Source organism: Eubalaena glacialis, chromosome 8 (genome assembly GCF_028564815.1).
Source record: "Eubalaena glacialis isolate mEubGla1 chromosome 8, mEubGla1.1.hap2.+ XY, whole genome shotgun sequence".
Classification (NCBI taxonomy): domain Eukaryota; kingdom Metazoa; phylum Chordata; class Mammalia; order Artiodactyla; family Balaenidae; genus Eubalaena; species Eubalaena glacialis.
The window spans coordinates 116,384,410-116,393,790 of NC_083723.1; the positions used below are offsets into that span (position 1 = coordinate 116,384,410).

The following is a 9,381-nucleotide window of genomic DNA, read 5'->3' on the forward strand; positions in this document are numbered from 1 at the left end:
CCTTTGCACACTGTTGATGGGAATGCAAATTGGTGTAGCCACTATGGAAAACAGTATGGAGGCTCCTTGAAAAGTTAAAAATAGGACTACCATATGATCCAGCAATCCTGCTTCTGGGTATATATTCCGAAGGAAATGAAATCAGTATCTCAGAGAGAGGTGGTCACTTCTATGGTCGTTGCAGCATTATTCACAACAACCAAGATTTGGAAACAACCTAAGATGAATGCGTAAGGAAGATGGATGTGTGTATACACACACACACACACACACACATATATATAATATGGAATGTTATTCAGCTGTGAGAAAGAAGGAAATCTTGTCATTTGCCATTTGCAACAACATAGATGAACCTAAGAGACATTATATTACTAAATAAAATAAGCCAGACAGAGAAGAACAAGTATACTGTATGATCTCACTTATTTTGAAATCTAAAATCATCAAATTCATAGAAACAGAGAGTAGAATGGAGGTTGCCAGGGGATGGGGCATGGGGGGAATGAGGATATGTTGGTCAAAAGGTACAGATTCTCACTTATAAGATGAATAAGTTCTTGGGATCTAATGTATAGCATGGTGACTATATTTAGCAATACTATATTGTATACTTTAAAGTTGTTATGAGAATAAAGATTTAGTGTTCTCACTGTAACTATAACAACAACAACAAAACGGTAATTATGTGAGTAAAGAATGTGTTAACTAATCTTATTGTAGTAAACATTTTGCAATATATATGTGAAATCAAATTGTTACATTGTACACTGTAAACTTACAGACATTATACATTAATTATATCTCAATAAAGCTGGGGGAAAATGCAATGTATTGAAATATGTGGGGATGTGGCAAAATGTGTTTAGCAGGAAACTTAAAGCTTAAAGCTTTAAATGTTTATATTAGAACAGAAAAAAAGACTTAAAATCACTGATCTAATTCTCTAACTTAAGAAGCTAAATCAGGAAGAGAAATTAAACCTAAAAAGTAGAGGAAGGAAATAATAAATAATAAAAAAATAGGTAGAAGAAAATAAAAGAAATAGAGGAAATAAACGAAACCAAAAGGTGATTTCTTGGAATTATCAATAAATTGATAAATCTCTACCTAGAGTGATGAATTAAAAAGAGATAACAAAAGTTATCTAAATTGGGAATGAAAGAGGGAATAGCAAAGCAGATACTATAGACATTAAGATGATAATAAAGGGATATGATCAAATTTATGGCAATACATTTACAAACTTAGATGAAAGAGACAAATTCCTTTAAAAGCACAACTTACAAAAATAGACACAAGAAGAAATAGACAATCTTAATAATACTGTATCTATTAAATAAATTGTAATTATTATAATTAAAAAACTTTTCCTGAATAGGAAATTTCAGGCCCAAATGACTTCTCTGGTGAATGCTATCAAATATTTAAGGAAGGAATAATACCAATTTTACAAAATCTTAAAGAAAATAAAGACAGAGGAAACATTTCTCAATTTATGTTATGAGGCCAGAATAACCTTGATACCAAACTTAACAAAGATATTTAAAAGAAAAAAAGAAAAATAGAAGTTAGTATTTCTCATGGAAATAGATGCAAAGATTTTTTTTTTTTTTTTGAAATTTACAAAAGCAGAGAAAATTTTTATTTATGTTTGAGGTCTGTAGTGCTTTGGGTATTGAATATTAAGAGCAGTAGCAGTTAAAACAATAACAATGAAGCAAAATAACAAAGTCAAGCAGGAAAATGGAGACTTCAATACCCTTCTCCATGCCTCTCTAAGAGATATGGAACTTTTGCCGAATAGAAGCCAGAAAGCCATTTCTGGGTTAAAAAGAAATTATTGCAAAGCTTTATGAGGTGCAGGGTTAGGACAATATTCTAGGTCTCTAGTTAGTACTGTATTTTTCACATTTCAGGCCTATACACAAAGAATGCAGTATTTTTAGAGACAGAAGTGAATATAATTTGGACCGTTATACCCTCAGTGAAGTATAGAACCTCTAGACCAACAGGTGCGTTTCATTTCAAAAATAGTATTATAGTTTTTCTCTAGAAAAAAAAGAGACTATTACTCAGTTGAAATATAATAATCAATTTCAACTTTTCCAGGAATATATTTCTCCACACAAAGAGAAATGACCCAACAGGAAAGCAGGAAAATTTAGGAAAAATAATGTGATAAATGACAACTAAATACTAGAGATTTAACTAAATGTTTTACACATCAACCAGATCTTCAGACTAAAGTCTGAGTGAAATAGTAAGGTCAGAGAAATATTCTTCCAGTCATCATTTGAAGATAAAACTAGATCTAGGGAAATCCACTCATACAAATTCTAACACCAGACTTAAGAGGACCTCACTTTTAAAAGAATGAGGAAGTGGAAAACAAAACAAAGAAATTAAAAAAAAAAAAAAAACCATACCCCATAGGAACTATTAAAATATTCTTTAACATAAAGCAGGCAAACAGCTACTGAGGCACTCATACATCTCTTCAGAAATCACTGATGTAATATATCATGTCAGCACAACAGAGGATACAGTCATATTTAACTCAATCGTTGCTGAAAGGATATGTGTTAAAAATAATTCTTATTCTTTATAAAATATTTTAGAAAACTAGAAATATCAGTGATTCTTTTTAAGTTCAAGGTGGCACATGAGAAATTTGATAAAATATCTCCCCTCTACACAAAACCCATTAAAATGATATATACATATTTTTTTAATGCACAGATTTTTAGCCACACTCAAAAACAAGTAAGAGAAAGTTTCATGAACCAGAATTGGAGAAGCATTTCTAAAAGAGTAAAACAAACTCAAAACCACCACAGAGTCTGCTGCTTTACTATCATGAAGTGGGAACTAGGGCTGTGTTTCTTGGAAACAAATTCTGATATGTCTCTGCCCAGCAGACAAATCTAAAGCTAAGCCATCTTCAAGGTTAGTATCTACACAATTGTGAAGCCACTATACTAGGAGAAATTCCTGCCACAGAGTGTGGAAAGAATTCCTGTACAAACAGCTAAGAATGACAAAACTGCTAAGTAACACCAACATCTTTACAGAAACACAGATAAACTCAACCACCAAAAGAACATATAACCTAGGAATTAAAGGTCATAATGCAGCCTAAAAAGGATTTTAAAGTAATATTTAATATTCTCAAAGAGCCAAAGGAGGTAACTTCTTCCAAAAACTAGCTTCAAAAAGTTAGAACCAAACATTATGATAAAGAACAGGTGCTTATGAAGAACAAAATAAAAATTCTATTAATTAAAAAAATGTATTTTAATTTTAAAAAAACAAAGGGGTTAAAAAATGTGCTAGAAAACGGAGCTGAGAAACTTCCCTGAACATGTCCCAAAATACTGAAAATATTAAAGAAAAGTCAAAGACAAGAATAGGTCCAGAATCTAAATATTCAGCTAAAAGAAGTTGCAGAAGGAAAAAAGAGAGAGAATAGAGGGGAGATAATATTAAAGAAATATGACCAAGAATTTTCCAAAAATGAAGAAAACATGACTCCTAAGATTAAAGGTTTCTGTAGCTACCAAGCAAGATTAAAAAACAAACAGAAGAACAAACACTCATAACTAGAAATAACAAAATGAAACTTAAGAAAATAATGGAAAGAAATTCACTTCTGAGGAGAAACTTTATATAGAAAAGAAAAATAAACTACAAAGGAATGAGAAATAGAATAACATTAGTAATACTGTTTTTGAGAAGATAAAGTAGTAATATCTTCATATAATTAAGATAAAATAAACTTGAATGTAGAATTCTATACTCAGCTAACCTATTTTAGTTGGGCAAACAATTTTAGACATAGAGGATTCATAAAGTTTATAACCCACAGATTCTCTTTGAAAGGGCAAGTAACAAATATAGTCTACCGAGAATAAAAGTTAAGTTAATAGTACATACTAAGATAGATGCAAAGATTCTTAACAATATGTTAGCAAGTCAAATAGAGCAACATATAAAAATAATACATTATGACTAATTGGGACTTATCCCAGGAATGCAAGACTGATTTAACATGCAAAATTTTTTCAATATAAATCACTGTGTTAACAAAATAGAGGAGAGAAACCATTCACTCATTTCAATAAATTCAACCTCCACTGATAAAAATTCTTAGCATACTAGCAATAAAAATGGTCTTTCTTAATCTGATAAAGGAGATCTATAAGAGATCTACAGCTGATATTATACTCAATGATGAAATAATGTTTTCTCTGTAAGATCAGGAATGAGGCAGGATGTATACTCACATTACTTCTAATCAAGATTGTACTGATGGTTCCAGCCAGTGAAATAAGTTAAATAAAGGCCATAAAGATTGAGAAGGGAGATATAAGTTCTCGTATTTGCTGATGGCATGATTGTTTCAGTATGAAATTTCAAAGAACCTACAAAAAACTATTGGCACTATTAAATTCATTTAGGAAAGTGACAAGATACATGGTTAATGTACAAAAATTTTATAAACTAGCAGCAAATAATTGAAATATGAAGATTTAAATATCCCATTTAACATTACTGTATGTAACATTATAAAATATTAAATACCTAGGTATAATTTTATCAAAAGACATGCAAGACCTCTACACTAAAAACTATAAAATATTGCTGAGAGAAATTATAGACAAATAAATGAAGAGCTATATCCTGTTCATAGATTGTTAGACTAAATATTTTTTTCCATTGTAGTTTATTACAAGATATTGAATATAGTTCCCTGTGCTATACTGTAGGGCCTTGTTGTTTATCTATTTTATATGTAGTAGTTTGTATTTGCTAATCCCAAACTCCTAATTTATCCCTCCCTGCCCCCTTTCCCCTTTGGTAACCATAAGTTTGTTTTCTATGTCTGTGAGTCTGTTCTGCTTTGTAAATAAGTTCATTTGTATCATTTTTTAAGATTCCACATATAAGTGATATCATATGATGTTTGTCTTTCCTTTCTGACTTACTTCACTTAGTATGATAATCTTTAGGTCAGTCCATGTTGCTGGAAATGGATTCTTTCTTATGGCTGATTAATATTCCATTATATTTATATATGTATACCACATCTTATTTATCCATTCATCTGTCAATGGACATTTAGGTTGCTTCCATGTCTTGGCTATTGTAAATAGTGCTGCTATGAACATTGGGGTTCGTGTATCTTTTTGAATTAGAGTTTTCATCTTTTCTGGATATATGTCTGGGAGTGGGATTGCTGGATCATATGGTAACTCTATTTTTAGTTTTTTACAGGCTGAATATTTTTAAAATATATATATATATATTTTAAGAACATACACACACACAAATGCTGCAGATCAATAAACTTCTACAAAGAAATAATAAAAAGACAACTGAATATTAAAAAAGGGGCAAACAAGTCAATAGTAGCTTTATAATAGAAGATGTTCAAATGGCCATGGACCACATGAAAAGGTGCTCCATATTACTAGTTGTCAGGGAAATACAAATTAAAACCACAACGAGATTGAGATACCATTCACCTCCACTAGAATGGCCCAAATTAAAAAAGACTGACAATACCAAATGTTTGTGAAAATGTAGAACTCTCCTACATTGTTGATGGGAGCGTGAAATGCTAGAATCGCTCTAGAAAACTCTTTAGCAGTTTCTTGTAAAGCTAAATGTACATCAGCTTTATGACACAGTAATTCCACTCCTAAGTATTTATCTAAGAGAAATGAAAACTGTGGCTACAAAAAGATGAATTCAAGAATGTTTATTCATAATAGTTCCAAACCGTAAACAATGCAAATGGTCATCAAAAGTGGATAAACAAGTTATGACTCACATACTATTAAGGGTGAATCTCAAAGGCGTTGTGTTGAGTTAAAGTAGCAAAACAAGAGTCTATACCACATGATTCCGTACAAGAACAGGCAAAACTAATCTATGGGAAGGAATAATCTATGGAAAGAAATAACCTATGGAAAGAAATTAGTACAGTGGTTGCCCATGGTGGGTGGAGATTTACTGGAAGAGGAATACTGGAACTTTCTGTGCTGATGGAAATATTGTATATCATATTTGGGGTGTTGGTTACATGAAAAAAAAATATATATATATTCATACTTATCCAGCCTCACCAAGTTGTACATTTAACATCTGTGTATTTTGCTGTGTATAAATTTTGCCTAAAAATGAAAAAAAATCTGTAAACGAATATTGAACTCTAGTTAATTTTGCTTTTTGCAGTGTTATAGCAATTCTGAAACCACTTTCTCTGTATTCTAGCCGTAGGCAAATGGGCAAATATATTGAGTATGAGTGGAGGATATTTCTCATGGTTAGAGAAGGGAGTTACAAATATATAAAAGCGGAAGACTAAAGTGAACCCTATATTTTTGGATTGTAATTGGGGGCAGAGAGGAGAGAGAAATGGGGCAAAATGAGTAAATCTGGATAAAGGGTATACGGAAATTCTCGCAACTTTAAGTATGAAATTACATCAAAATATAATGTTAAATAAAAATAAAGCTGTGGAGAGCAGTAAGATGTAATGGAGACCTGTCCAGAGAGAGTTTGTGAAAAAAGAGAGAAAGAAGAATAAGAAAGGATGTCCTTTAAGGTTTTCTTTCATATTCCTCCAAGTACTTTAGGGAAAGGCGGAATTAAAAGGTCACAATACAGTTCAGTCAGAGGGTCACATGATCCAGCTCAAGAAAAAGAGCATCTGGAACAGTGGTTCTCAATACTGGTTGCACCCTGGAATCACTCAGGGATCTTTAAAAAAGTGACGCCTGGGTTCAACCTCCAGAGATTTGATTTAATCAGCCTAGTATGTGGCCTGGGCATTGAGATTTTAAAAGCTCCCCGGGCAATTTTAATGTGCAGCCAAGAGTGGGGACCACTGTCTTTGAGGAAATTCTAGGACAACTTTGGTGTCCACCAAGAAAAGGAAACCAGATGAAGGCACAAATTTTGCAGCCATTGGAGGTGGCAAAAAGGGTAATTTGGGAAAACTGAGAGGAGGGATTGGAGTTATCAAGAACAGGTCCTGGGAGGAGGAAGCAGTACTCAGCAGCACCCACAGCCAGCAGAACCAGGAGCCACTGTGGTCATGGGCTGTGCTTTGAAGCCCATAAAGATCTATGTCTGGTATACCTTTCTCTCTGCTGAGCCATTTAGGGTGTGATTTGAGGAAAGCCTTCCCGGCTAGGTTCCTGTGCAGGCAGGCAGAGAATGCCGGTCTCCACAAATAGGCCTTTTAGCGAGGCTATTTTGGCAGGTTCCCCAACTAGACTGACCGGTGCTTGGCACCAGGCAAAGCACCGTCCTCATGAGCAAGTGGAGTAGAGCCAGGAGACACACGCAGGCTTTGCCGGCCAGGGCGCCCACGGAGCAAGTATCTCCCTCTCTTCTTCTCCCACTCTAAAGCAGGTGAATGTACATTTCTGAGTCAGTGCATTTTCAGACAAAATGACCCATCCTCTGGTTCCTGTAGGCGTTTTAATGTAGTACCTCTTGAAGCTGAAGTGATGACATCATTGTTCTTCCAAGTTTGTCTTTTCATATCTTATGTTTCCATGAATATTGTGGAGCTTGAGGAGGATAATATAATTGCCATAGTAGTGAATATGTTCAAATATTATATGCTAGCATCTATTTTTTTAAAAAAATATTTATTTATTTGGCTGTGCCAGATCTTAGTTGCGGCATGCGGGATCTAGTTCCCTGACCAGGGATCGAATCCAGGGCCCCTGCATTGGGAGCACGGAGTCTTAACCACTGGACCACTGGGGAAGTCCCACTAGCACTCATGTTAAGAAATAGCAGTCATGTGAAAAACCAACCATGCTATATTGGGATTTAGATATCATTTCATAAGAGGGGATTTCTCATGGTTTGGCTTATACCAAGCACTAGTAAGCTATAGTATACAAAGAATTTACACTGAGTACTTCACTTCTCTATTTTGTTCATTTTATCTAGACAACCAATGCCATTCTACTTGCCTAGGCCATGTGTAGAGCTTTAATTATTTTTTTCTACTATGGGTGGGATCATGGATGTAAAGTAGAGAGACTTGGCGTTATACCTTAGAAAAGAAATTGGAATAGGTTTCTGAAGGCTTTATGAACAATCAGAGGCATAGTTATGAAGAGCCTGTTTCATGTCCACTCTCAACATAGATCTGGCATCCTGGGATCTGCCTTGTGGTCCGCCCTTACCTTTAGGCTGCTCTGAGCCCGGAGAAGAATGGTCTCCACAGCTCTCTTCAGCTTGGCATTGCCTGAGATCAGGATGACTGTGTGCCCCGAGGGGCAGGCTGCCAGTATCTCTGCACAGACCATGACCCCGATCTTGTTGTGCCACGGCATCAGCAAAGGCACCGAGATGAAGGCAGCGCAGAAGGACACCACATACAGGCAGAAGAAAGAGACGAGACCTGAGTGCTTTGATATGGGCCTCCAGGCTGGGGTCCCGAGAGTCTCTGGTTTTGGCCCTCCTTGTCCTCATGTGCCTCCCCAGGGAGACAATCAGCACCCCAGAAGAGACCAGAAAAAGCAAGAAAGAGGGGATGGACCCCAGGCTGCAGAAGAGGAAGGAATGAAAGAAATTGAGTTTTCTCAATTTCTCAATTGAGTTCTGTATTGTTATTCATGAGTAACATGGTTGCAACTGAGAAGTGAGATCTACTGAAAAAGTCCCACAAATAGAGAACAATGCAGACACAGGAGGAAAAAATAGCACCCAGGAGCATCTGGGGGATCTTCCTGGAGATCCAGCTTGCCAAGCGGAGGAGGAAGGTGTGAAAGAAATGGACAGTCTTGGAGCAGTAGAGGAGACTAAGGCAAGTGGTGAGCCAGAGGCCAGCTTGATTTACGAGCATCCAGAGCATGAGGATGGTCTGGTAGCAGAGGCTCAGCGGGTCTTTTATCCACTGGAAGTGGGTAAGCTGGATGGCATCCAGAAAGAGCAGCCCGTGCAGGAAAAGCCAGGTGAGGCTGAGATTCAGCAGGACAAGATCACAGTTGCTCAGTGGCCACCTCCTCACCACGACCCAAAAATTCATCAAGAAAATGAAGGCATTGACCAGGATCCCTACTGCAAACTCCAGGACTGAAAAGAACAGAAATGCATTCCTGACTTCATAGGGCACAGTTACGATGGCAGTCAGAGTCACCATGATGTCTCTTCTTACTTGGCTAATCTAAGACTCAAATACCGCCCAGCAGAGAAGGGTAAGTGTACATTCTGAGCCACGACCTTTCCTTCACGAGACATCCAGCTCTTGCTCTAGAGCTATCCCAGAGTGAGTGCATGAAAAGTTCTGACAGTAAACTTAGAGGGATATTGTTGCTTTAGAATATCTCTTGGATACACACAAAGGCT

The 9,381-nt window shown here is 35.8% G+C and overlaps 1 protein-coding gene across 1 annotated transcript; it reads right to left on the reverse strand.

Annotated features, from left to right (window-relative positions):
• Nucleotides 1-8,168: 8,168 nt before the first annotated feature.
• Nucleotides 8,169-9,175, reverse strand: TAS2R38 (taste 2 receptor member 38). Its single transcript, XM_061198118.1, is given in 3 exon segments — nt 8,169-8,433; nt 8,435-8,616; nt 8,618-9,175. Coding segments are annotated over 3 exon segments (1,005 nt in total).
• Nucleotides 9,176-9,381: the final 206 nt, after the last annotated feature.